The sequence below is a fragment of the Drosophila serrata genome, unplaced genomic scaffold (genome assembly GCF_035046125.1).
Source record: "Drosophila serrata isolate PLE 108 unplaced genomic scaffold, ASM3504612v1 contig_112, whole genome shotgun sequence".
NCBI lineage: Eukaryota > Metazoa > Arthropoda > Insecta > Diptera > Drosophilidae > Drosophila > Drosophila serrata.
The window spans coordinates 63,056-90,907 of record NW_028257010.1 but is presented as its reverse complement, the minus strand read 5'-3'; the positions used below and the strand labels follow the sequence as shown (position 1 = coordinate 90,907).

General features: G+C 39.6%; 1 protein-coding gene and 1 long non-coding RNA gene across 6 annotated transcripts; both read left to right on the top strand.

Annotated features, from left to right (window-relative positions):
* The first annotated feature begins 254 nt into the window (after positions 1 to 254).
* LOC147644699 (uncharacterized) lies at positions 255 to 3,354 on the top strand. Its single transcript, XR_015273559.1, has 3 exons — positions 255 to 2,577; positions 2,647 to 2,831; positions 2,891 to 3,354. It is a non-coding gene; the product is annotated as an uncharacterized LOC147644699 (long non-coding RNA).
* A 3,878-nt stretch (positions 3,355 to 7,232) lies between these two features.
* Positions 7,233 to 22,729, top strand: Ir40a (Ionotropic receptor 40a). 5 transcript variants are annotated; one of them, XM_086841237.1, is made up of 7 exons: positions 7,233 to 7,720; positions 7,780 to 8,351; positions 8,415 to 8,678; positions 8,739 to 9,168; positions 13,159 to 13,663; positions 21,267 to 21,529; positions 21,586 to 21,749. In XM_086841237.1, exons 1-7 carry the CDS (start codon positions 7,561 to 7,563, stop codon positions 21,747 to 21,749), a joined length of 2,358 nt encoding a protein of 785 aa, XP_086697363.1. In that variant the 5' UTR covers positions 7,233 to 7,560. The 5 variants fall into 5 exon arrangements, with proteins under 5 accessions (XP_086697363.1, XP_086697364.1, XP_086697365.1 ...); XM_086841238.1 differs by lacking the exons at positions 21,267 to 21,529; positions 21,586 to 21,749 and adding an exon at positions 22,517 to 22,729 and having other exon boundaries at positions 7,235 to 7,720; XM_086841239.1 differs by lacking the exon at positions 21,586 to 21,749 and having other exon boundaries at positions 7,235 to 7,720; positions 21,287 to 21,482.
* The last annotated feature ends 5,123 nt before the right edge of the window (positions 22,730 to 27,852 follow it).

Genomic DNA, 27,852 nt, shown 5'->3' with positions numbered 1-27,852 from the left:
CACTCTCCTTGACCAGTGAACATTCGGCTCCAGAATCAAAACAATATGGAATAGACTCACCGGATTTGTAATTGTTCCTCTTGGTGGAGCTACTGTACAAACGTCAACTCGCCTCTCGTAGCTCTTGCTGTTTCCACAAGTACGATTTTTGGGGCATACAGAAGCCACATGTCCGTTTTCACCGCACTTAAAACATTTAATTTTTGATCGATCTTTCACTCCAGCCGTGCTGCTCACGCTATAACTCCTTTCTGTTGGGGCTGATACTTTCTCCATTCGAGAGCGGCATTCTGCATATTTGTGGCCAGCCTTTCCACAAAATTGGCACTTCACCTGCGACTGCATTCTTGTTTTCTTCTTATCCGGACCCGTCGAATATCCATCCTCCTCGTTGTTACGCTTCTTGAAAGCGTAAGCCTGTAGCTGCAGCTCATTACGAGTCGTCACATTCGTTGTAAACAGCCAACGCAACAAATTATTGTCAATTTGAGCCATGTGAGCTAACGCTACTGATACCGCAATCTCCTCAAAATTCTTTTCCTTCCACTTAGAGAGCAATAGGGTGACAATGCGACTGCCGTACTCAGCGAAACTCTCTCCAGTTTTGGGACGTCCGTTCAAAATGTTCATCAGTGTGGCAGAAGTTGTCTCAATGCCCACGAAACGTTGGATGAAGAGTTCTTTAAACTGCGGCCATGTGATGCCAGCGAAGCATATTTGGGACAGCCATTGCGATGCACTGCCTTCTAATGCTTAGCTTAACGCAATCACAAGCGCACTGCCTTCGAGAGCATTATCCGCAAAAATTAAGTCCACTGTAGTACACCAAGCTGATGCATCTGCTCCAGCGATGTCACGGCAAAACTTGGGTAGAGTGACGTGGAGTGCTCTCAAGCCTATTGCCGGTGCTCTTGGTGCCTGCATGGATTTTATTATTTCCATTAAATTGCGATTTTGCTCTTCTAAGGCTGCCCTATATAAGCTACAGCTGTCCTTTTTTGGCGGAGCCAATCCCACTTCTGATGTCGGCGGCAAGGGTATGTCGGTCGGCGGCAAGGGTATGTTATCCATTTGATACTTTTGATGATTGACGCAGCTGCACAGCGAGTTCCGATCGGTTCGAATACCCAAGCTCAACTTAACTGACCATTTCAGCATACGCGCTCACGTCATAAACTCACTCAAGTCGAGCGTATGCAGCCATCTCTGTCTTACTCAAGACTCTTGGTATCTTACCATCGAACCTCACTCAGCAGCAGAGCGTCTCTACTGCCGTGCTTTCGCTCAATATCAGCTAGTAAAGCAGAAGCAGGGAATTCCCCGAATTCCTAAATTACCAGAATGCTACATTTACTAGGAATCACACTGCGACATGTATAATTATGTTGAACACCAATGAAGTAATATCTGATTTCATTTCATTTACATATACATATTATATTTACAGTTTTACATTCACAGATTTGCATTTTTCCTATCATTTATATCTATCGATCGTTCCTATGGGAGCTTTATGATATAGTAGTCCGATTTTTTTAAAATTTAACACAAAATTGTAGAATGATATGAAATGGCTATATCTTAAATTTTATGAAAATCTGTTGACAACTGAAAAGTTCTAATTATACCCTTGCAGGGTATTATAATTTCAGTTAGAAGTTTGCAACGCAGTGAAGGAGGCACCTCCGACCATATAAAGTGTATATGATCAGGATCAACAGCCGAGTCAGTCTAGACATGTCCGTCTGTCCGACTGTCCGTTTCTACGCAAACTAGTCTCTCAGTTTTGAAGCTATCTGAATGAAAATTTGTAGTTAGCTTTCTATATACTCTCACTCGTATATAAGTCGGAAAGGGCCGGATCGGACGACTATATCATACAGCTGCCATAGGAATGATCGGAGATTACAAAAAAAAAAATGTATAACACTTCAGTTTTTAACAGATTTTCATTAAATTTTAGATATAGCCATTTTATATTACATACTTTACAATTTTGTGTAAAATTTTATAAAAGTTGGACTACTATATCCTATAGCTCCCATAAGAACGATTGAGAAATTATTTATTTTATTTATTTATTTGTAAAAATTAATAGCAATGACTGCCATTATTGAAATTATTATACCCTGCAAGGATATAACAATTACAGATCGTCGCCAAGTACTATGGTAGAGTTTATACCAAAAAAAGTACTTTTTTACCCATTGTGACATGGCAAAGTGTAATTGAATACCATTCTATTGTAAAGATGCTTAACACTGTAAGAAGAACTCTATAGAAACATTTGTATTTACGGAGACGGACAGGAGATTGAGATGTGTCCGTGGATCTGGATTTTGGCTCGGTACGAAAGTTGCGAAAAGCGGGTGTCTATACAGGACAACGGTAGACCGTCACCAGGGAGCCGTGCCCTCAGCCGGTGGGCGTGACGTCGTCGATGGCCTCCAGCGTACGATAGCGTTCGGTCAGAAACGTCTAGCTCGTTCCAAGTTGGAACTTTGGCCTTGTTATAAATAGATTGCTCCTACATGGAAAGCGTGGCTTTGGAAGCTTGGAGGAAATCATATACACGAGGTGAGAGTCTTGAACTTGAAAATAAAACATATCTAAGGCGGTCAGGTAATTTTGAATGGTGAATTGCAGTTCTTTCAAAGCGACTCCGGACTCTAGGGAGACTCTGGATGTTGAAAAGGATTTTCAACTGGCTGTTGACCAAGACCGCCGATCCTCGAAGCGGTCGGTGAGGCTTCGCCAAGCTGAGACGAACCCTTCATTGGTGAGAGGAGCTTTGGAATCAATGGCGTGCGCATCGCCACTTGTTTTGGATAGTAGGTGGAACAATTTCTCCACCGGGTTAAGACGCGAGCTGTTAATATATATATCGCAGTGAACAGGTCTCTGAACGTGGGCCAGAGAAGATAGTCACCAGTCCATCGGTGGCAGCCGACCCGCAGAAGGGGCTGGTTGAAAATTGTCGGAAGTCTGAGTGGACCTTCTCTGCTGCTTCTTGAAGTTGAGCAACACATCTTGAATAGACGGAGTAACAATCGTTGTACTTGGATTCAAACACTTTCGGGGTGGCCGTACTATTAGCGAAAACGGAAAGAAGTTCGGAGCAGCTCTCGTAGCTTTTTTTCACTTATTCCCATTTATTTTAGAATAGATTTAAATATAGATGGTAGCTCGGGCAAATGTGTGTTAATTTACGAATTTTAAATCGATGTATTTTTCCCTTAATATTTGATTTCTATTGCGTAGCTCGGACGTGGAGGTTTGCTTATATATTTTGCTCCGAACATTGGTCACAAATACTGGATATAACTTATAATAAATTAAAAATGAATTAATTAATTACTGATTTAGGAAAGTATTAATCGGAAGTAATTAATTATTGTCAAATTAATTTATTACGGAGCCGAAATTGTGGGAAGAAACCTTTGGCATCTATTCAGGAGAAAAAAACTCAGAACTAAACGGCAAGAACAAAAACACGGCCGCTGCGGCGGCTAAGTTGAAAAAATTGAGAAAAATAATCGCGGTGGCTTTCGTGCGGGTTTAAATTCAAATTCTGGACCTATTGCCAGATGTTGAACTATTTGTTAATTAAGAAAATTTTCAGCCGCAGATATTTAATAATTTCAGCGCCGGAAAGGTGGAATTAAATAACATCAGTTTTTGGTAGCGGAGAAAAAGTTCACTGGGTTATGCCGACGGCAAATGGTGCGTATGTGAAGGACCCAAAGAACTAAACGGTAATAACAGAAAAACAATTAAAAAACACTCATGTGTTCGTTTGGGTTGTATTGGTGATTGTTTTGCTCACTTTTAATTGTTAAATTATATTATCCGGATTTGTTAATAGAATCGGAGGCGAAAAATATATGGGCATGTATGTAAATAAGAACAATGCGTAAGGGCATGTATTAGGCACAGTGGAGCGTCGAGAAGTGGACTTTATTGAATTGCGAGAATAGTGGATGGACAATGAGAAAACGAAAGAAACGGCGAGAAGGCTGGCGGCGCACACATAACGGACACGGATGGAAATTTTTGACAATCGGAGATGAAGAGAAATATAAAATTTTCAACTGCTGTTGTGTCAGGAAAACTCACATTTGAACACATTTAAAATTCGGAATTGAGAAATTTTGACTTTGACAAATAATGAGAAATCTTAAAAAATCATAGGACCTTGTTTAAACATTTTTGCACTTTTAAATTAAAATATTTCGAAAGCCTGATCCATAAGATTTTTTTCGAGGCCAGATTCCATTTAAACTCATTAAAAACCTTCGGTAAAATATATTTCGGTTCTTGGCTCTCAGTTTTTTTTTTATTTTGCAAGAGACCCGAGTGAAATCAGAATTTTATTTGAATACTTTCTGTACGATTGTAAGTACATTGTAAGCATGTGAAACCTCAGGAGTGTTCCTTTTAGAATTATCTGTAATTCCGACAATTAGACAACCAAAACATGGTCCAATCCAACACACAGCTTTTAACAGCGACGATAAATAAATCCGCTAGGAAAACGGGTACCTGGAAAACATATGGAGCCCGCTGGACCCTTCGGGTTCCCAGCAGCCAGTGTCTCTTCACCTAGATTTGCATCCAGCGCGGTAGACCCAGCTGCCAGCTAGGACATCTGTATTTTCCTTTTAAAGGCTTGGGATAGTCTGTCTATGTCTATGAATTTTGTTGCTGGTTTGCTTGTTAGGAGATTGCTTTTGTTTTCTTATGTGCTGATTATTGGGGGAAGACCTTGGGAATATGGAGATTAGAATAAGGAAGTGGTCACTTCTTCTTCTAGGACCTTTCACGAGATTTCTTGGGATGTTTCGAGTGAGTGGTCAATATGAGTATGTTACTCTTCGTTGTGAAGTGTGGAGGGGACTTAACTTTAAGTAGTAAGTTCTGTCAATAAATTTAGGCTTAAGTTGATACTAAAAAAGACTTTAAAAATATTTTTTCGGCATCCTACCTTACTATTATATTAATCGACTTAAGCCTAAATTTATTGACAGAACTTACTACTTAAAGTTAAGTCCCCTTCACACTTCACAACGAAGAGTAACATACTCATATTGACCACTCACTCAAAACATCCCAAGAAATCTCGTGGAAGGTCCTAGAAAAAGAAGTGACCACTTCCTTATTCTAATCTCCATATTCCCAAGGTCTTCCCCCAATAATCAGCACATAAGAAAACAAAAGCAATCTCCTAACAAGCAAACCAGCAACAAAATTCATAGACATAGACAGACTATCCCAAGCCTTTAAAAGGAAAATACAGATGCCCTAGCTGGCAGCTGGGTCTACCGCGCTGGATGCAAATCTAGGTGAAGAGACACTGGCTGCTGGGAACCCGAAGGGTCCAGCGGGCTCCATATGTTTTCCAGGTACCATTGTGGAGTCAATAAAGACCAAGTGGCCAACTCTACTTGCTGCCATACACCCCCACACCACCACACTGCCACCACCGTGCTTAACTGTTGGAGCGAGCTTCTGCACATCAAGGGCTGTGCCAGGTTTGCGCCACACAAGTTTTCGCCCTTTTATGCCAGATAGGCAAAATTGGCTCTCATCACTAAAAATAATCATTTTCCCAAAGGCTAAAGGCTCTTGGATGAATTTTTTAGCAAAATCCACGCACTCCTATTTATTGACGGGCAATATGAGAGGCTTCTTCGGCGCAGCACAGGCATGAAATTCCTCCTTTTCAAAATTTTGCGGACTGTGTCATCATTTAAATCCTTCTTCTACTTCTCCTTTATATCCTGGCCAATTTTTGCGGCCGTTAACATAGGATTACGCCCACAGCCCATGATTTTTGGTTGCAACAGGATAATGACCCCAAGCATACTTCGCTTAGTTTGAAGCTATGGTTGCTTTTTTATACCAAAAATCAACTGCATTCATCGCCTCAGTCGCAGGACTTAAGCCCCATAGAGGATCTGTGGGTTTTTCTGGAGCGCAGGATTCGTCTTCGAACAATTACATCGAAGGATACGTTGAAGGATGTGGTTTTGGATGAGTGGAGTAAAATACCACCAGAATTTACCGAAAAATTGGGTAATTCAATTCCAAAACGCTTAAAATGGGACAATAGGTAGAAATGGGTATCATCCTTCTTACTAATTTTATCAATGCCTTAACAATAAATGGTTTTTTTTTATCTTGATTGAATTTTGTACGCACACTTTTTCTTGCCCGAAAACATGGGTATTTTTTGTTTTTTAATTTTAACTAAAAAAGTTGTGGACGGAAATAAAAAAAAGACTGGCTATAATTTTTAATAATAGATGTGTCGTTAATTTAAAAAAAAATTTAAGTCAATATCTTCCATAGAACTATTTTTATTTAACATCAAAGTTGCGCGTTAAGTTTGTACGCACACTTTTTCTGGTCAGTGTATATTAAGATTTTAAAGGCTTCAAAATAATTTCCCCAGAGTCGCTTGAGGTGTCAGAGTTGTGTTCATTTATTTTGGTGCTTCGCTATGGTATATTTTAAGAGTTTTTTCTTTGAAGATGTAATAGATGTCTTTAGTGGTTGAATTTGAATTGTAAGAGGTGCGTTGGTGTTGGTTGAGACGTTGCTGGTGTTAGTGTAGAGGTCAGCGTAGGAAGCAGGTGGAGGTCTGGAAGTAGATTATTTGGATTGGTGGCACCGAGTCAGTTGTTGAATTGTGCTTTCAGTTGTTGAGGTCCTATTGCTTTGCTGTATTGCTGCGGGTTTGGATTCTTGGCAATCGATGAGTATAAGTATGGTGCTTTGTTGGTGTTTGACTTGCAACTGTCTCTGCAGTTGAAATATATTTTGTTTGTTTATGCATTATTTATGGAGATTGCCGTATTTTATGTGCGTCCCAACAAGCATTGCTTTGTTGCATATTCGAGATCGCGGCGATGTGCGTCTCTATGACGCCAATTTCCGAAGCATTGTATTTGGTGAACGGCAGCCATGACATTTTAGCGCGGCATGCTAGCAGCTTCCAGGAAAGATTAACGAAAGAGCAGGAGCCTATTTTTTTTTTTAAAGATCTTTCGATGTTAATGGAGTTATTTTTTAAATTTTAATGAATTCTTTCCAGTATTTTCCTTATCGCTATAAATTGGTGGTTTTTTTTTGTATATTTATTAATTTTCTTAACTAACTTTACATTGGAAATGTATTTAAATTTCCATTAGACGTGCCGTATTTCATTTCATTCAGTCATTTTGGTCGCATAACCTATAGTGCTGTCAAAATGGTCTCACAATACAAATAGCTTTTTCCTGACAATTATATGTTGAAACTAAATCTAAATTCATTGATTGCTTATAATCCAATTTCAAATTGCAATGGTATAAAACAGTCCTCGTTCCGAAGAAAGCGTCTTTTTGTTTAACTTTTACTGTTGTCTGGGTTTATCTATTCCTGTGTATATAAGTGCAATTAATGAGTTTTTAAATCGATAGTTCTGTTTACGTTTCGACCTGTCCAAGCAGTCAATCGAATTTTGACGTGTGATATTTAGTTATTGAAGGCATAATTGCACATCACAGCACGTTGGAAATGGTATATAAGGTTGTTGCTTCAGCCCTTGACTATTACTCTTGGCCATGCGAAATGGTGAAGTTGCAGTCTGTTTTGGGCCTGCTGCTATATACGGTGTGTAGACCAGTAGAGACCAGGCTGGCATATCAAGCTTGCAACGAGCCTGATATCGCAATCGGTTCGTATGTTATTTATTACCGTGATAAAATTCAACCCAAGTTAATTAGTGGTCTGCAGGGCTGTCGCAAATAATCAGTGGCCTGCGACCACTCCCGCTCTCCATCTTGGCTCTGCCGGGATTGACTTTAAGTGATGGATACTGCCAAAACGATGCTAGTGGCATTCAGGTGAACGACTTTCTACAACAACTACATCGTCTCTACTACAAGTCGGTAATCTTCAATGACACGGAACTATTCTTTCATCATGTTGAGAAAAATCTCCATGGTGCTATTGAATGCGTCAACATGATTCTAGACAAACCAAAGGAGATATTAAAACATCTGCGACAGCGCCGCCTGGCCCACCGTCTTAGCCTGTTTATATTCTACTGGGGAGCCCGATGGCCACCAAGACCACACACTTTGCACTTCGAAGAGCCGATGCGCGTAGTGGTTATAACCCGACCCCGTCATAAAGCCTTCCGCATCTACTACAATCAGGCGCGTCCTGGAAGCGATAGTCAATTACGTTTGGTAAACTGGTATGATGGCGATAATCTAGGACTACAGCAAATTCCTCTACTTCCGGCTGCTTCATCCGTTTACGCAAACTTTGAGGGTCGTGTTTTCACTGTTCCAGTATTTCATGTAACGTAGCGTAATTTTCGAAATGATATTTTAAAGAAAGATGTTGGATGTAATTGCTTGCAGTCCCCGCCATGGTTCTGGGTTACATACGGTAATAATTCCAGCGATACAGACAAAGAGCTTTTAAATCTTGACAGCACGGATTATAATGAGATGCGAGTTACGGGCGGCCGAGACCACCGTCTGTTAATGCTATTGGCCCAGCATATGAACTTCCGGTTCAGGTACGTTGAAGCGCCCGGACGTACGCAAGGCTCATTGAGATTCGATGATGCCAAAGATTTGAATGACAGCTTCACTGGTGGCATTGGTCTGCTTCAGAGCGGTGTAAGTAGCTCGAGACTGAAACCGTGCTACCTGACGTTCTATCGTGATTTTTTTTTTCAGCAAGCGGATTTTTTTTTGGGAGACGTTGGTCTCAGCTGGGAGCGCCGTAAGGCTATTGAATTTTCGTTCTTTACCTTGGCTGACTCGGGAGCCTTTGCCACACATGCCCCTCGGCGTCTCAATGAAGCCCTGGCCATCATGCGCCCCTTCAAGCAGGACATTTGGCCATATCTTATCCTTACAATCGTTTTCTCCGGGCCCATATTTTATGGTATTATCACTATGCCATATATATGGCGTCGACATCATGTGAAATTAGATGAGGAACAGCTGGGGTATAACTGCATCTACATGACCTACATAAAAGAAATAACCCCAGGCCATGTAATGGTCAAGCTGAAGAAAATTAAAGTTCCGATTGTCCAACAAATGCCTAATCAACTCTTCGAAAAGTGTATTTGGTTTACGTTACGTCTTTTCCTCAAGCAGTGTAAGTGATTTACTACCCAAAGCCCTTAAGGTCTGCTAATAGCTATGCACTTGTGTTGTTTTATGCACAATACTTTTGGACCTGGTTGAGTATACTCGACTGTAGCGCTATTACTTGTGTAAAAAAAAATATTTAATTGAAAACTTCTTCATTGATAAAATATTTTATTACTGTAAGAATCAAACCAATTTTACCTAGAAAAAAACTCGGTCTTGATAAAACATCATTTTACGAAAAGTTGCAGGGTATTATAATTTTAGTCAAAAGCTTGCAACGCAACCATTTCCGATCTTATAAAGTGTATATATTCCTGATTACCACCAACAGTCGAGTCAATATAGTCTTGTCTGTGTCTGTGTGACTGTCCGTTTCAACCCAAACTAGTCCTTTCCCTGCAGTATCGCATGTCATCAACCCGCCGACTGCGACTTCTACCGAGGCGATGCTCTGCCGACTGCGACTTCTACCGAGTCGACGCTCTGCCGACTGCGACTTCTACTACGACGCTCTGCCCACGATACAGTTACGGCGGTAGTCTAGACGGCGGTCGTCGACAGTACCATGGCCCGGCCGTTGAGAAATTTGTTGATGACACATCTATGATTTGTTGATGAAACATCGATGAATTGTTGATGAATAATCGATGAATTTATGATGAATTTGTTGATGAATCATCGATGAATTTTTTAAGGTTTTTTTTTTATGACAGCGTAGGACATGCTCATGTTAAATTCCATCATCCATCAACAACACCGCCTTGACTGTTGATGAAACGTTGATGAATTACTGATGACTGGTACTGCAGGGTTGCTATTATCACTAAAATGTATGTGTGAACAGGAGAATACAACTTATAGGAAGGATCGGAAAATTAATAAATAAAGAAATACAAAGTACAGCTTTGTTGTTTTTCAACAAAGTTTAATCTATTTTGAGACAAGACACAGTTTTTATACACTTTCAGGGTATTATAATTTCAGTCAGTAGTTTGCAACGCAGTGAAGGAGGCACCTCCGACTATATAAAGTATATATATTCTTGATCAGGATCAACAGCCGAGTTGATCTAGCCATGTCCGTCTGTCCATTTTGAAGCTATCTGAATGAAACATTTAGTTAGTCTTCTATATACTCTCACTCGTATATATGTCGAAACAGGCCGGATTGGACGTCATAAACCTGCAATAGAAATGATCGGACGTACATCATAAACCTGCCATAAAAATGATCGGAACATTTTTACAAAAAAAATTATAACATATTCGGTTTTCAACAGAATTTAATCAAATTTGGGATATGGCCATTTCTATTATTCTACAATTTTAAATTCTAAATTTTATGAAAATCAGACAACTATATAATATATCTCCCATAGGAACGATCGAGAAATTAATAAAATTAAAAATTTAAAGGTTTTCAGTTTTCATCAGATTTTCATCAAATTTGAGATATAGCCATTTTATATCAGTCTTAAATTCTGTGTCAAATCTTATAAAAATCCGATGACTACATCATATAGGTGCCATACAAACAATCGTTAGATGTGGAGCAAAAATGCAAATCTGTGAATGTAAATGTGCAAATATAATTTGTATAGGTGAATGAAATGAAAGCAGGTATTAATTCATTGTTTTTGAACATAAATATATATAATTTATATTGTATGGATTCCTAGTCATCGAAGTTCTATCTGCAAGGGTATATAGGCTTCGGCGTGCCGAAGGTAGCTTCCTTTCTTGTTTATTTTAGAATTTAAGTAAATTAAAGTTGATTTAGTTGATTTTCAACATATTTCCTTTATTGGTTAAGAATTACGATTATAATTGCATGTATATATTCAGTATTTAAGGGGTAATTTTGAAAGAGCTTTCCTACTTTAAAAAGAAAAAAAAAACATCTAAAATTCATAAAAATTAGTGAAATCTTTATTTGAATCGATAGTATGGTGAATATAATTTAATGTTTAAAGATAATTTCATTTAAGGTTTGCCACGACTTCGCCTTAAATACTCCTCCTTAATTTTGGCATACTCTCCAACATTTTTGCCGGTATCTCGCTCATGAAAGCTTCAATGTTAGCTTCCAATGGTCAATTTGCTGCGGGCTTGACCCTATACACATGAGCCTTGACATGGCCCCACATAAAAAAAATAAAGGCGTTAGATTATACGATCTAGGCGACCAATTGACAAACTGTTAACTATAAAAACTAGGGCTGCCAAAAAGAAAGTTGCTAAAAAATCCCCTTATATAAACTGCAGATACATTTAATATGTATGTATAGGTAAATGCAAGTCTATATTAGTTATTAGATATATTTATTATTTTACGAATGATCGAAATCGGATTATTATATGTTATATAATTGTTTTATATATGTACCTTATATTAGTTTTTATTTTCCTTTGACTACAATGTATCCATTCTTAACGAATGAACTTTCGCTTTTAAAGAAAGGTTATAAAATCGCGGCATGCCGATGTTTCCTAAATTTCTTATTTTCTTTTTTCATGCTTTACAGCACCTTTGTAGATCGGTTATTTCTCCATGTCAACATGGTTTTATTAAGCGAAGATCAACAACAACAAATCTTTTGGAGCTCTCTTCCTATATTATAAAGGGCTTCCATAATAATTGTCAGACAGATGTAATCTATACTGATTTCAGTAAAGCATTTGACTCTGTTAATCATTCTCTCCTCGTTAGAAAACTCGATTCAATGGGTTTTCCAAGTGATCTTCTTAATTGGATCTCTAGTTATTTGAATGGCAGGACGCAAAAGGTCCTCTTTAAGAATAATTTATCCAATATTCTAAGGGTTACATCTGGCGTCCCGCAAGGAAGCCATTTGGGACCCTTATTGTTTACATTGTTCATAAATGACCTGCCCAAAGTCTTGACTAACTCCAGAGTACTTATGTACGCGGATGACGTCAAGCTTTGCGTGCAATACAATGACGTTGCCTGCCAGTCGGATTTACAAACAGATCTTAATAATTTTCAAACTTGGTGCCGTGTAAACTTATTAAACTTAAATGGCTCGAAATGCAAGCTAATGACATTCTCTCGTAACGCTCCTAAGCTTGCTACTTACACGCTGAACGGCTGCTCTTTGGAAAGGATTATTACAGTTGACGATTTGGGCGTCCGCTTGGACCCAAAACTTGACTTTATTGATCATATTTCGTCTATGGTGAATAGAGCCAGGGGTGTGCTTGGATTTATTAAACGGTGGTCGAAGGAATTCAATGACCCCTATGTTACTAAATCCTTATATACTTCCTTAGTTCGTCCTATCCTAGAATATGGATGCTGCGTTTGGAGCCCTCAGTACGGCGTCCATAGTAAACGCATTGAGTCGGTTCAAAAGAACTTTTTACTTTTCGCTCTACGCGGTTTAAATTGGGATGCAAACCAAAGATTACCTTCCTACTCTAGTAGACTCCTATTAATAAACTTGCCGTCCTTAGCCAATCGTAGAACGATGCTAGGGATAACCTTTATTTTTAACCTTATCCATGGTGATGTGGAAAGTGCTGACTTGTTGAGTCAGGACCTCCTTTGAACTGCATGAACCTTTAAGAGTGTTATGTGCAAATTATAATGATTTGTACACACTAATCTCTAACGTAGATTCCCTTCCCAAATTAAAATCTTTAATACTAACACACTTAGTAAGCATGCAAGCTAACAATCTGGCAGCACGCCGGTAGTCAATTTTCCTCGTATTCTGTCCTATATTTTCCATCGCGCCTACTAAACCCTAACCCAAACAGGCACGTGCCTGGTGTCATACGGGCCACTTGTATGTACTGACCTTAGTGCATCAACGTCCAAAAAGGAAAAAAAAGAAGCTTAGTTTAATGTACAATATGTACAAAATAGCGTTCATAGGAAAATAGTCTCATCTAACAACAGTGACAAGTTACCGCAAGAACAACGATTGTCGATTAATTCAAACTTTACGCTCTGCTCAATCGTTTATTTTCAGCATGCCAAGAACTTTATCATGGCTATCGAGCCAAGTTTCTGACAATCGTTTACTGGATTGCTGCAACCTATGTCCTAGCTGATGTATACTCAGCCCAACTTACAAGTCAGTTTGCTAGACCCGCCCGAGAAACGCCAATCGATACACTTCAACGATTACAGGCGGCAATGATTCGTGACGGATACAGTTTGTACGTGGAAAAAGAGAGCAGCTCCCTGGAGATGTTGGAAAACGGAACTGAGCTTTTTCGGCATCTGTATGCGCTAATGAGGCAGCAGCAACCTGAGGGACGCCAAGGTTTCCTCATTGACTCTGTGGAGGCGGGTATCCAGTTGATCGCTAAAGGCGGTGAGGATAAGGCGGTACTAGGAGGCCGAGAGACGCTCTACTTTAATATTCAACAGTATGGTGCGCAAAACTTTCAACTGAGTCATAAACTCTACACGCGGTATTCGGCTGTGGCCGTTCAGATCGGCTGCCCCTTTCTGGATAGTTTGAACGATGTGTGAGTAAAATTGTAAATCTTTTTCTTTAAGCAGCAAAAAAAAAACAAAATTAATATCGAAAAATTCATAAATTATTAAAAGATGCTACTTTTGAAGAGTTTAAAATATGTTGACTGAGAAGAGTTTGGTTTTTAATGGGTATTTTTTTTCTTCTTACTAAATTCTTTTTAAAATGTCCTCTTCATGTTCCTAAGCCAAATTTGAATTTAAACCCAATACTGGTCAATAAATAAAGCAAAATAAAAATTCAACAACAGCAAACAAGAGTAGAAAAACAACAAAACCCAGGTAAACATAACAGAAAATTTGAGTTAAAACGAAGAAACATCGTTGAAATTACATTTAATATAGACTAGGTCTAGCTGTAATATATTTTCACAAATCGGAAAGTGTGTAATAGTGAATGGCAAGATACTTTCCATATTTTTGGGTCTATCGATTGCAATGAGAAAATTGGTAGTTAATTGCTATGAACACTTTGAACACACGAACACTTCGCCACAAACTTAAATTCGTTAACCTTTAAAAAAAGAAATAATTTATTTTTAGAAACCGTTGCATCGTCAAGGGTTTTAAGAAACAATTGACCACTCTTAAAATACGCAAGTTTCTAAGAAATTTTAAAATAAGAGCGTGGGATAACTATCATGAATATGTTTTTCAGATGCTATAAATAAAATAACAGCACTCCTAGATCACAAAACAAAACAGGTAATTAGCTATATCGTTGATATTTTGAAGGTGCGTGATGACTTAATTTATATAGTACAGAACCTTTTAAAGAATTTAGAAGTCGATTTAGCAGATAGGGTGACAAGATAGGGTGACCACAAAGGAAAAAAAAACATTGTATTAAATGTGGATCCGTGGACCGCAGTTAAGTATAAAATGCTATATTTCTAATGGATCGGGCCATATTGTCAGAAACAACAAAGCCGAAAACAAAAATTTAAATGTAGTGTTAAAAGATCCCCAGGATTCCCTCTAGATAAATACTGGGACAGTAAAGGGGGTATATCAAAATTGATCGATATTTGTCGGGACTGCAAAATGCTCGTGGATAGTACTGTAATAAGAGTTATGTTACGTAACTATCTTTGAACTTCACGGTGTTTCTAGTCGTTTATAGGCCGGATTCCGTAGGCGTGATTTCCGAGGGGTCGCGCTGGATCGGCAGACCAACTACTAATCATGTCCTGACTGAGTGATAATGATTGGTGTTCTAATTGCGATCCCAGTCTGTCCTCAATGATCACGATCAGGACGGCACCAAATGTTTTCCACGTGAACTCCTGTCGTTCGATTACCGACCTATATAAACGCAAAACGTTTGGACGAACCTGTTACCACTAATACCAAATCTTTATGCGTCTGCGAGCTCAGGATTGCATTTCTAAAGCTTAAAGTAAACTTGGCGTATTGCCTTACAGCGTGTTTTTTGAATTAAGCGATCTGAAGCACAGGATTTGAAATAAAACTGTTCTTTTATTTTCAACTTATATTTTGTCCAATCTTAAGCCAGTTTTAAAGAATACCAATATTATTATTAGTATTTGGTCTGCCGATTCAGCGCGTCCCCCCAGAAATAATTTTTATTCATTTTGCGGCGGAGCTGCCAAGTGCAAACCGAGAGATCCGACACTGCATCGGTTTGCCTTTGCTTTCGGATCGTGCTTCTTAGTAAGGTAACTCTACGTCGGTTTGTCCTGCGTCCAGGTGCCTGGATTTACGGTGATGGGCTTTGTGTCGTTATATAATCGTACAATGGCGGTGGGGATGGCAACGGCGGCTGGTGTTGGTTGGGGCAGTTTTATTCTGTTCCATAGTATATGGAGTCTGATGTGTTCTCTTAATGCTCCTTGAGAGGAACGTAGATATGTACCTAGAAATAGTAAAAAAAAGATATCCTCTGACGTTGGCGGATATCTCATCTTCGCGTCCCTAACATGGGTGAGGTGTAGGGTGTTTCAACTTATAGCTCGGAGCAATCTAGTCGAAAAATGTTTTGGGTAACTTTGGTTGTCTTCCTTGTACTACAAAATCAGGATTAAACCCTGTCGTTTCTGAGTTCGAGTTCATATCCAATTCCGACAAAAGCTTCTGTTATGCTCAGATCCCTATAAATATAATTCCAACATTCTCCGATTTCCCCTCTCCGTTAGTTTTAAAGCCATGTGTATTTGATTCCTATGTTCTTACAAAATGCTTGATTACCACCAACAGTCGAGTCCATATAGCCTTGTGCGACTGGGTGAATGTCCATTTCTGCAATTCCCGCACACGATGGTATAAGGTATTCTGAAATGACTCAAGATCCTATTGCTAAATTAAATCTCTGGTCGCTGCCCGGAGTTAGACATAGTCTACCCATCCTCATATAAAGTTCTACCGCACTCCGTCTAGAAATGGCGGTCTTCCCGTTTTTTTAATTAGTGACTTCTAATTTAACTTACATGTATTAGTTCCGATTTATGTATATTCGAAACTAAATTATCAGGGGATTCACAATGCGACTGAATGACTGACATTTTGGTTCCCTCCTATATAATCTAAATTAAACTTAAACTTAAACAGCTGCTAATATTTTCAGTAATTCAGTCTGAAAGCGAGTCCCCCTAATAGGTTAAGTTAGTTTAAACCGGACGGCCCTCCTGAGGGCGCCAATCATAGGCCAGTATGGCCCTTATTTATCTGGATGTTGTTTTCACATGGTAGTTTGCGGTAGTTTTTGCAAAGGCAAGTAGTTCACCTGGCGACCTCTTGGAGGCATCTACTAGTGATGCCAGTACTGGGGCACCTAAGTCCTTTACTCTTGCCTGCGTTAGGGCTGGGCACTTACAGATGAGATGCTCCAAAGTTTCGGTTGCCTCAGATTCATCGCATTTCCTGCAGTTGCCGCTATTGGTGATGCCCAGCTTGACTGAATGCGCGGCAGCCAGGCAGTGACCCGTAAGCACTCCCACTAGTAGTCTGCAGTCTTTTCGGGATAGATGCAGAACGAAGTGGCTGAGTTTGTCATTGCTCTCTTTGCACATGCTTTTAGTTGTTTTGCAAGTCGCAGAGTTTCCTCTCCACCTACTTTTTGCTCGTACGTCCGCCCGCCTCTCTAGTTCGTTTTGGAGCATTCTTAGAGAGACTGGGACGTTTTCTGTTCTATCAACAGCCAGTCCGACTTCTTCCTTTGCCAGTTCATCTGCGATTTCGTTTCCCTCTATGCCCTGGCGGCTGGGAACCCAGTAGATTCGCACTGACATTGTCGTGCTCAGGATATCTAGAGCGTCCCTGCATGCCAGTACATTTTTGAAACTGTCCGCTGACGATTGCATGGATCTAATCGCCGCCTCATATGGGCGGGCTACTTCCTGCGCAAGCTCTGCCACCTTCCTGATGGCGAAGACTTCCGCCTGGAATATGCTGCATTGACCTGGTAGCTTATACGACAACCTCGTCTCGGGGTCTGTACAGTATATGCCCGGTTCAACTCCTCCTTCCATCTTAGAGCCGTCAGTGTAAATATTGAGGTATCGAGCGTGGTCCTTCAGGTCCCATAAATGTTGATGTTTTCACATCCGGGCAAGTTCTAGGCGTCATGTAGTCAGATACACTGCTCATGGTTCGACCAATTGAACTGTGTGTGTATCCTTTTGTTGATATACTTCCTGGCGCTACTAGGCACTGTGGATCAATTCCAAGTATCGTCTTTCGAGCTTTTGTGGGGGTTGACCTCTCTCCATAAGCATTTTGAAGATCCTCTTTGCCACCACACTAAGACCCCGTATAGCAGAGTCGGACGCACCACCGATATGTAGACCCAGTGCATCAGAGCGGGTGAGGCCCCATGTGCTGCTGAGCATCTTCTTGGATGCATATAGCGCTGGTGGCCTTTTTCACCCTCTCTAGTACATTGGCTTGCTGTCCATGCCAGCTTACTGTCCAGTACAGTGGCCAGGTATTTAACTTGTGTTTTCGGGGTCAGCCTGGTTGACTTTATTTTTGGGGGGATCCATGGCCGTACCTTGTATCTCTTTGTGAAGAGAATGAGGTCCGTCATATCCGCATTGATATTGAGTCCTACCTTGTCCGTCCACTTACATATCTCCCTGAGTGTTGATTCCATGATCGAGCTAAGGGTCGATGGACATACTCCCGTGATAATTATGCTTATGTCGTCAGCACAAGCTGTTATCTTTGGCTGTTAGGAGGGGCGATAGGACTCTCCCTTGCGGCGTGCCTCTGTGCGCTCCTTTTACCATGGAAGCGGTGCCCCAATCCGATTGTAGCCGTCGGCAACTTAATAGATTTCCGATCCAAAAGTTGATGGCGGGGTGCGTGTTAGTCGCTCCTGGGTGCTCCATTATTGCGTTTGTGCTTACATAATTGAATGCCCCGGATATGTCTACGAAGACTCCAAGCGCATATTCCATGTTGTGCAGGGCTCCCTCAATGGTGGCTACTATTGAATGCAGCGCCGTCTCCACTGATTTCCCTTTTGTATATGCGTGCTGGTTGGTTGACGGTGATCTGCCCACATCGTTTCTGGTGTATAGGTCCAGCAGCTTTTCAAGCGTTTTGAGTAAAAAGGAGGTGAGGCGAGAGGTCCTTGTTCCACCAGGGTGGTCTGGTCCTTTTCTTGCTTCTTGAAATCGGGCATGATGCGTGATATGCATCCAGTAATTCGTTTGAGAGGGTCCCCGGGATGGCGTTTTTTGAGGCGCAGGTATACGCTACCCATGCCCCACGCTAACTTCCCGTATCTGGGATACAGGATGTCCTCTGCTCCTTGTTAGTCTAGAGAACTGCGCATTGGCTGCCCTCTTTGTGTAACGGCTGACCCCATTGAGCCACCCGGCACCATCGAATGTGGGCATGGGCGCTATAGGGTCTTCCTCCATCTGTGTGACTAATGACTCCACGAGCCGCGCATGCACTGTCCTCCACCGCGCCTCGGTCATCTTTTCATTCTCATCGCTCCTTTCAATGAGTGCCACGATCAAATGTCGCTTGGTCTCCTCACTGGCCTTCGCGATTTTCCTTCCCTTTTGGGGTTTCGCCTCCAAGGGCGGGGCTGCTTCCTTGGGCACACGTTGCCGCTTGCTCGCCGGAGTGTTTTTTTGGCACTCTCGGCAGAGCGTTGCCGCTTGGTTGCAAGCATCTCCTCCTTCTTCCCCTCGCTTAAACGCTTCGGCCCGTCCCTGCGCGGGGAGCTGGTGTCTGGTTCTTTTCTTTCGAAAGCTCCACGCTCTCCAGGTCCGAGTCTGTATAGACAACGGCACCCATGAGGCTTAGCCTTCTTTTTGTCGTTATTTTGGCAGTACCGTTACAACTGACTTGACCTGCTCCCGTCAAATCTGAGGTGTGACCGCTGGCGACACGCAAAAAGGATTGCTCCCCTCCGTGCCTGCCGGTTGTAGCAGTCACGCCTTCCACCAACGTTTGGGCTGACATCCCCACCCCGGTTGCCTCTCCTGTCTCCATCCTGTGAAAAATTGGTTTATTTCCGGGGAACCACCCACTTGCGTTTTATGCCTGCCGCCAGGCACCTTTCATTCATTCATTTCCTCCGGCGTTTAGGCGGGAGAAATTGAATCGAAGCTTTAGCCTTAGACTCTGCATTACCCCGGCCCGAGCATGCGCCACTGCATTACCTTTGTACTGGGTAATACAGTGCCCATTGCCCAGTCGGCTCCCTCGTGGAGGGTTAAGCTGGAGGATTTTTGCAAGCCGAGTCCCCCTAATGTTAAGGCCCCTAAGGCCCGGGACTTTTCAGCCGATTTGTTATGATATATAAAATACATACATAAAATGTTACACAAAAATGTAACGTAATATAAAATGGCTATATCTAAAATTTGATCACATTCTGTTGAACACTGAAAATGTTATAATTTTTTTTATAAAAATTTTCCGATCATTCCTATGGCAGCTATATGATATAGTCTTCTGATCCGCCCCGTTCCGACATATGTATATACGAGTGAGAGTATTATACGAGTGAGAGTATATAGAAGACTAAATACATAGTTTCATTCAGATAGCTTCAAAACTAAGAGACTAGTTTGCGTAGAAACGGAAAGAAGGACAGACGGACAGACGGAAATGGCTAGATCGACTCGGCTGTTGATCCTGATCAAGAATATATATACTTTATATGGTCGGAGGTGCCTCCTTCAGTTCGTTGCAAACTTCTGACCGAAATTATAATATCCCGCAAGGGTATAAAAATGATCGTGACGTTTATCTGCGGGCTTATTAAAATATTTCTCATATTTAGTCTATAATCGTTACTTGATAAAACTTTAATTTCTGGGTAAAGATAAAGATACCCAGCCGAGTCCCCCTAATGTTAAGGCCCCTAAGGCCCGGGACTTTTCAGCCGATTTGTTATGATATATAAAATACATACATAAAATGTTACACAAAAATGTAACGTAATATAAAATGGCTATATCTAAAATTTGATCACATTCTGTTGAACACTGAAAATGTTATAATTTTTTTTATAAAAATTTTCCGATCATTCCTATGGCAGCTATATGATATAGTCTTCTGATCCGCCCCGTTCCGACATATGTATATACGAGTGAGAGTATTATACGAGTGAGAGTATATAGAAGACTAAATACATAGTTTCATTCAGATAGCTTCAAAACTAAGAGACTAGTTTGCGTAGAAACGGAAAGAAGGACAGACGGACAGACGGAAATGGCTAGATCGACTCGGCTGTTGATCCTGATCAAGAATATATATACTTTATATGGTCGGAGGTGCCTCCTTCAGTTCGTTGCAAACTTCTGACCGAAATTATAATATCCCGCAAGGGTATAAAAATGATCGTGACGTTTATCTGCGGGCTTATTAAAATATTTCTCATATTTAGTCTATAATCGTTACTTGATAAAACTTTAATTTCTGGGTATCTTTATCTTTATCTTTACCCAGAAATTAAAGTTTTAACAAGTAACGATTGTAGACTGAAAATGAGAAGTTTATATACCCTTGCAGATATTACTTCGATGAATAGTATAAATTATATACATATATTTATGTTCAAAAACAATGAAAGAAAACCTTTCATTTCATTCACCCATTCATATTATATTTACAGTTTTAGAATCACAGATTTGCATTATTCCTCTATATCTAACGATCGTTTGTATGGCACCTATATGATATTGTCGTCCGATTTTCATAAAATTTGACACAAAATTGTAGAATAATGTAAGATGCCTGTACCTCAAATTTTATTAAATTCTGTTAAAAACTGATATGATATAGTTGTCCGATCCGGCCCCTTCCGACACATATACGAGTGAGAGTATATAGAGGGCTAACTACAAAGTTTCATTCAGATAGCTTTAAAACTGAGAGACTAGTTTGCGTAGAAACAGACAGACGGACATGGCTAGATCGACTCGGCTGTTGATAATGATCAAGAATATATATACTTTATATGGTCGGAGGTGCCTCCTTCACTTCGTTGCAAACTTCTGACTGAAATTATAATACCCTGCTAGGGTATAAAAATAGTTTATAACATTTTTATACAAATAATAAATAAAAAAAAAAGTAATTTGAATAACTCTTCTGTCATACTGGTTCAAGCCTCATGCATTTGTTTGAAGGTGGTATTCTCGAAAAGATTACGAGTGCGGAATACGCTGTGCAGTCCCGGAAGATACCCAAGGACAAAAAACAGCAGTCCATTGAACAGGCGACCGTGCAGGGCGTAGCGGACACCGCAAATGAGAAGAGCAACGAGATTCGGAATCATTCACCCAGTCAAGGCAGTGAGGTCATTAGTCCGCTCAACCTACGCATGCTCCAAGGCGCCTTCATCGCACTGGGAGTGGGCTCACTGACTGCAGGTGTCTATACTTATAAATGATTCTTGATGTCTTAGCTGTACTTGGTGTCTTTTCAGCTTCAATATTTCTTCTAGAGATTCTTTTTTGCCGACTCGCCCTTGTTCAGAAAATTAATAGCTTGTGGTTTCGCTACCATCGCAACTGCTTCAGACTTTGGGGACGATTTCACATCTGGACTATGAGAATATTTGCTACTCATTTCCGATTCATTCGAAATTGATTTATACTTTATAAGTATTATTGTTTACTTATATTTCATAAAATAACTATAGTTATACAATACAATAATTATAATTATATAATTTCATAATAAAGCTTCTTAACGACTTTCATTATAATATAACTACCCTAACCAGGGCCATATACAAGTCAGTGTTGTTAATATATCATCGATCGTTTCATGCCAAATTACTGATTATATTATCATTACTATGAAATCAGTAAAAAAATAATGTTTCATTTAAATTGTAAATCAACAATTATGCAAATAATTTAGAAATTATTTATCAACATGTTTTCTGGTTAATAATAGATGTTTCATGAACGATTTTATTAACAAAATCATTACCTATTGAACAACATGTCTTCGACATCCCACCAATAATTCATAATCATATAACCGATCACCAATTGATCAACATTTCATAAATATTTAAACAACTATTTATAAACAAATTCATCAATCGTTCATCAATTAATTATCTATTACCTTACCTATTCCTCAACAAATTCATTAACAGTTCGTCGATTAATTTTCACCTCTTAACCAAAATTTCAACTACTTCATCACCTCTTAATAAACATTTCACCGACAATTCATCACACTTTTATCAACATTTCATCTTTTTATCACTCATCACCAAATTCATCAACCGTTCATCAATTATCCGCCACCTATTTATCCACAAATTCACTTAAAGTTCACCGACTATTCTTCACCTCTTCATCAACATTTCACCGACATTTCATAACCTTTTTGCCCTTAAGGCCGTCTTCGAAGGCGCCTTACGGAGAAACCCTGCGCCTGGTGACTGGGTTCCAGGATGAAGGTGATAGCTTAGAAGTTCTCCACGGCATGAAGGACAGCAAAGAGACAAGGCCACAAAATCGCAGAGTGCAGACGCATCCTTAAGAAGCTGAAGGCAACCAGGCCGACAGCTGACCGCTCTCCACCGAACCAGCCCAAACTGGACAACCGACGCACACTGTGGGATTTTTACAATTTAGCTATACAAAAGTAAATTTTTCAACTTTCACCAAATTCGCCCAAATATTTTTTTTTAATACTTAATTAAATGTATATAATTATTATATAAACAATTTTTCTAGTCGTCGCACTATATTTAAATTAAAAATACAAAAAGAAGGTACTGAGCAAAATCTGTTTCTCACTCATTGCAAAACTGTAAAATTCCGTTTTATTCAAGTACTGATATTCTGCGAAGTTCGAAATCAAATTGTTTTTTTCTGCATTTCTTTTGTTCATAATTTCATGAAGGTACGCTAAGCAAAATTAGAGCTTTGTTCAAACGGTACTTTAAGCTCAATCCTTATCTAAGCAACCCATCTTTTTCGTTGGTTTTTTTCCATTGACTTTTGTGTTTAAAGGAGAAAAAAAATAGTTTCTTATTAAAGTTTGAGCTCGAAACTTTCAGAATAAGTAGATTGTAGTGCTGGCTCTTACATTCAGTTGAAAAGTCGTGCGTATTTTTGCAGCACCCATACACTTTTTTTTATTTTTCAAAATGTCTACCGAACTAACGAAAAAAGAAATTTGTGATATTTGGATTAAAAATGATAACAACAAGCGTTTGGATGCAATTTGTGGTTTTTTTTTGGATTATCATCCTTTAGTTGCATTTTCTGAAGGCTCTAAAAAAGACTTAAAGGCTTTTCTAAAAAATCTGTGTCTACAATTTCAAACAAAATGGAATCAATCTTATCGTAATGAGGAACGGATTTAAAAAAAAATAAATTCTGGTTAAATGGTAATTTGAATTTACCATACACGGTATTGGAAGAAATTTCTCTTTCGTCTAAGCCTGGGAGACCACAAAAAAAATTTGAGGATTGCTGCGATCGCACCAAAAGAAGAAAGGTACAAGAGCTTATTGATTCTACTAACCCTGAAGAAATTGCAGTTGCAAACCAAGTTTACCTATTTAAGGAAGGTAAACGCAACTCTGCTGCAATTGTTAAGGAACTGGCATTGAATTCTTCAAATAAAGGAACCCAATTAAAAAATGTTCAAAATCAAAATTTTACTGAATCATCTATACCTACTGAAGAAGCGTTGAGTATGATTCAAGATGCTAATTTATCAGTTCATCAATATGACACAATACGTCAAAGGATTAATAAAATCGTTAATAATCTTTTACCTTCCTATGATAAAATTAAGGAGTGTAAAAAAGAATGTTATGCTGAAGTGACTGTAACAGAGTCCTTAGCATCCTGTAACGTTCAATCCTTGGTTGATAATACTATCCAGCGATTATGCCTAGCTCAAAGAGAAGCACTGAACTCAATACAGCATCTTAAAATGGGTGGAAAGGAGCTATCGTTGTTAATAAAATGGGATTGTGATGGAGCGCAGCAAAAAAAATATAAACAGAAATTTTCATCATCAGACGGTAATGATGAAAACCTATTTAGCACTTGTATGGTGCCTATTCAAATGAATTATAATGTTGATGGAGGTAAAAAAATCATAGTTTGGCAAAATCCAGCACCTTCATCTACAAGATACTGCCGCCCAATTAGGTTAAACTTTAAAAAAGAAACCACGGAATTGATAAACGAAGAAGTGACTTTGGTGAAAAAGGAAATTGAAATGCTTCAACCTGTTAAAATTAAAGTAGACAATTTCTATGTAATGGTGAAACCAGTGTTTATGCTGACCATGATAGACGGCAAAATTTGCAGTGCTTTATCTAACGTAGCGTCAACTCAAACATGTTACATATGTGGCGCCAAACCTTCGCAAATGAACAGACCAGAATTAATTTTAAAAAGCCCTTTAAATGATCAAGCCATGAGCTTTGGATTATCTCCTTTACATTCATGGATTCGATTCATGGAATGTTTACTTCATGTAGCGTACAGGCTCGATGTAAAAGTGTGGCAAGTCAGAGGTCATGAAATAAAACTACAGGTTAAAGCAAGAAAGGAATTAATTCAAAATAAATTCAAAGAAAAACTAGGTTTATTGATAGACGTCCCAACCCCACAGGCAGGTAACACTAATGACGGCAAAACCGCAAGATGTTTTTTCAGAAATTCAGATATTACTGCTGAGATAACAGGTCTTAATCTGGAACTTATTCACAGATTCCACATAATTTTAGAAACTTTAGGGTCAGGGTTTCCTATAAATTTAGCTGCTTTTGATGAATACACCAAAGAAACCAGGAAATTGTACCTTAAAGAATACTCTTGGTACAACATGCCCGTCTCTGTCCATAAAGTATTATATCATGGAAAAGATGTCATAGCATCATGCATTCTCCCAATTGGACAGCTATCGGAAGAAGCGCAAGAGGCAAGGAATAAGGATGTAAGAAGATACCGGGAAATGTTCACACGGAAAACATCAAGAATAGCTACCAACACCGATCTTATAAATAGATTGTTAGTATCTTCGGATCCATTCCTTGCCAGCTTGCGAAATGATCCCAAAAGAAGTCGGAGTCCACTAGAACATGACGTTTTATTATTATTGGCCCTACCAACCGCAAATTAATAAATACTTTTTATTGTTTTATAATTATTATTTTAGTATTAGTTGTTTTGGATTAAATTGTACTTCCAATATAATAATTTTGTATCTCCAATAAAAAAAAAAATAAAATAAAAATGATAAAAACCTCACGTTTAAGTTAAAAAATAATATATTTCATTCAAATAAATATCGAAATAATTAAATCCCGCTAAATTTTGATTTCCCCACACTGTGCGACGGCACGGGCAAGGCTGTGTGGCGTAGGAGCCATTTGCTTGTCCAATATTCTGGCCTAAACGGTTCGTGCGAGCGATGGTAGACACTATAGATTAACCGGTTGTCAACTTTCACCCCAAACAGATATCAGAAGATTTCATGCGGCAACTACGGCACTGAGGATTACTCTATCATTCTGGTCGGGACTTTTTGGGGAACTGTTTAGCAGATAGCTAGTGGCAGGCATTTTCTCGACGGGGTGGAATCTGGTTGGTGTTACTGCCGGAACCCGCAAAGCCTCCGGAAGACCCGTTGTCGTTTGGGACATTCTTCCTTCTCGTCGGTGCTGGTTCGGTGCTGCAGCATCTTATCTCTAGTCGACTGGAGAAGGCAATCAGAGAGGCAGGCGACCTAACCTATTGGTTAACATCGCCAAGTCTGCAATAGCAAGCAGAATTACTTAATCGTTACTCTGGATATCCGCAAGGCCTTCAACACGACAAGATAAAGATTATCATTGAGGCGCTTTCCAATTTCGGAGTCCCCTATGATGAGCTTTTATTTTTGGAATCGGCCAAGGAGCTGGGTCGGGGTCATTAGCTCGTTGCTATCCAGGAAACGGAAAGCGTCAGGAAAAAAGGCAGAGGTTGCCAATATCATGATGGATGGAGCGTCGATAAGTTCGTATAAAGCACCTGGCTTATATCAGCCCCGAACCTGAACCTTTAGCGGAATTAAGATGCTTGTGTCCAGCATGACGAGAGCAAGCTTTCTGTATGCTTCCCCAGTGTGGACGCACGCTCTTATAGGCCAAATTGGATGCCTGCAAAGTTTTCAGCTCTTGGAATGTGTGCTCCTGCCTCTGTGTGTGTCCATTCCCTTTTTGATGGGTTCCACAACGTCGGCGAAATTCGGAACAAAGCGGCGGTAACAGAATGCGATTCCCAGATTCCCACATCTCCCGAGTTCTTTCAAGTTGTTGTTGAGTTTTTTATGGCCACACTGACTATCACGGCGTTGTGGGCACTCTTCGACAGTTCGATGCGTCCGTTAAAGAGAAGCTCGTTAATGTGCTGGTCTAGGATGGACCTCATGGTCAGGTTCCTTGGATGATTGGCCTGCTGTTGCGCTTGTCTATTTGGGATACCCCCAGATCTGTTAAACAGCCGTGGCAACAACAGCGGGTAAAACTTGGCTCCAGTTAGACGGTCGCCGCGGTGGGCGTGTCTAGCTCCAGGGTCAACCCATTGCCGCTGAAGCTGTGGTTAGCTCCGGTGGCATCGAATTTTCGTGTCTACATGTCAATGGCTGAGCGGATGCGCCCTTGATCCTGGGTACGAAAAATTTACAATGTCTGGGATCTCGCGGTTGTGAGAAACAACCTTCGACCGATAAGTTAATAAAGTTCATCCTGCCTTACAGTCCTAGTTCGAAACCGCGTTTCCATCGAGCGACAACGTAGCTCGAGCGATCACCAACTCTCTCATACAGCTTTATATTTAATCCAAGTCAAGTTCAGAAAAATACGTGAATTAATAAAACTGAAGTCCACTCGAATATAATCGAATATGATATGATAACTCTCTCATACAGCTTTATATTTAATCCAAGTCAAGTTCAGAAAAATACGTGAATTAATAAAACTGTAGTCCCCTCGAATATAATCGAATATGATATGATAATATAATATATATATATATATCTTCTATTTGTGCATGTTGTGGCTAGCGGATAAAATGAAAGCATTGCTTCATTATTCACCAGATATTCATAAAAATTGAGATTGAGCAAAATTATATCATTGTAGAATTTCGATTTAAATTTTATGTAAATCGGACTACTGTATCATGAAGCCTTAGAAACGATCGAAAATTAATACAGTAAATATTATAACTTTTTCAGTAATCAACACATTTTTTTTATCATCATATAAGTTTTAATAATTTTATATTATTCTATATTTATTTTTTTTTCAGTGAAAATTGAGAGATGATATAATGTAGCTGCAATAGAAACTAATTGTTAAATGTATATAAAAATGCCAAATGGTAAATGTTAAACTGTAAATATATTAAGCAAAGGTAGGGATTATTTGTTGTTTATACTCTTGCAAAGTATTATAATTTTATTCAAAATTTTGCAACTCAGTGAAGAAAACTTATCTGATTCTATAAAGTATATATATTGTTGATCAGCATCAACAGCTGTTGATCAAGACATTTCTTCTTTGTCCGAAGAGCAGCGTCGCCAAGCCGCACTAAGAAGAAGCCGCGCCCAGTACGCTCGAAATGCTTTACTGGTTAGAGCCCGAAATGCTGAGCACAATGCGTACGGGATGCTGCTGCGCATGCAATCGCAAGACAGAGGACGACAGCAGTTGTGAAAT

Coding starts and splice junctions, on each gene's coding strand:
- Ir40a (XM_086841237.1), top strand. CDS start 7,561: ATGGTATATAAGGTTGTTGCTTCAGCCCTTGACTATTACTCTTGGCCA. Junction 9,169..13,158: donor ACGTCTTTTCCTCAAGCAGT/GTAAGTGATTTA, acceptor GTTTATTTTCAG/CATGCCAAGAACTTTATCAT. Junction 13,664..21,266: donor CTGGATAGTTTGAACGATGT/GTGAGTAAAATT, acceptor TACTGGTTCAAG/CCTCATGCATTTGTTTGAAG.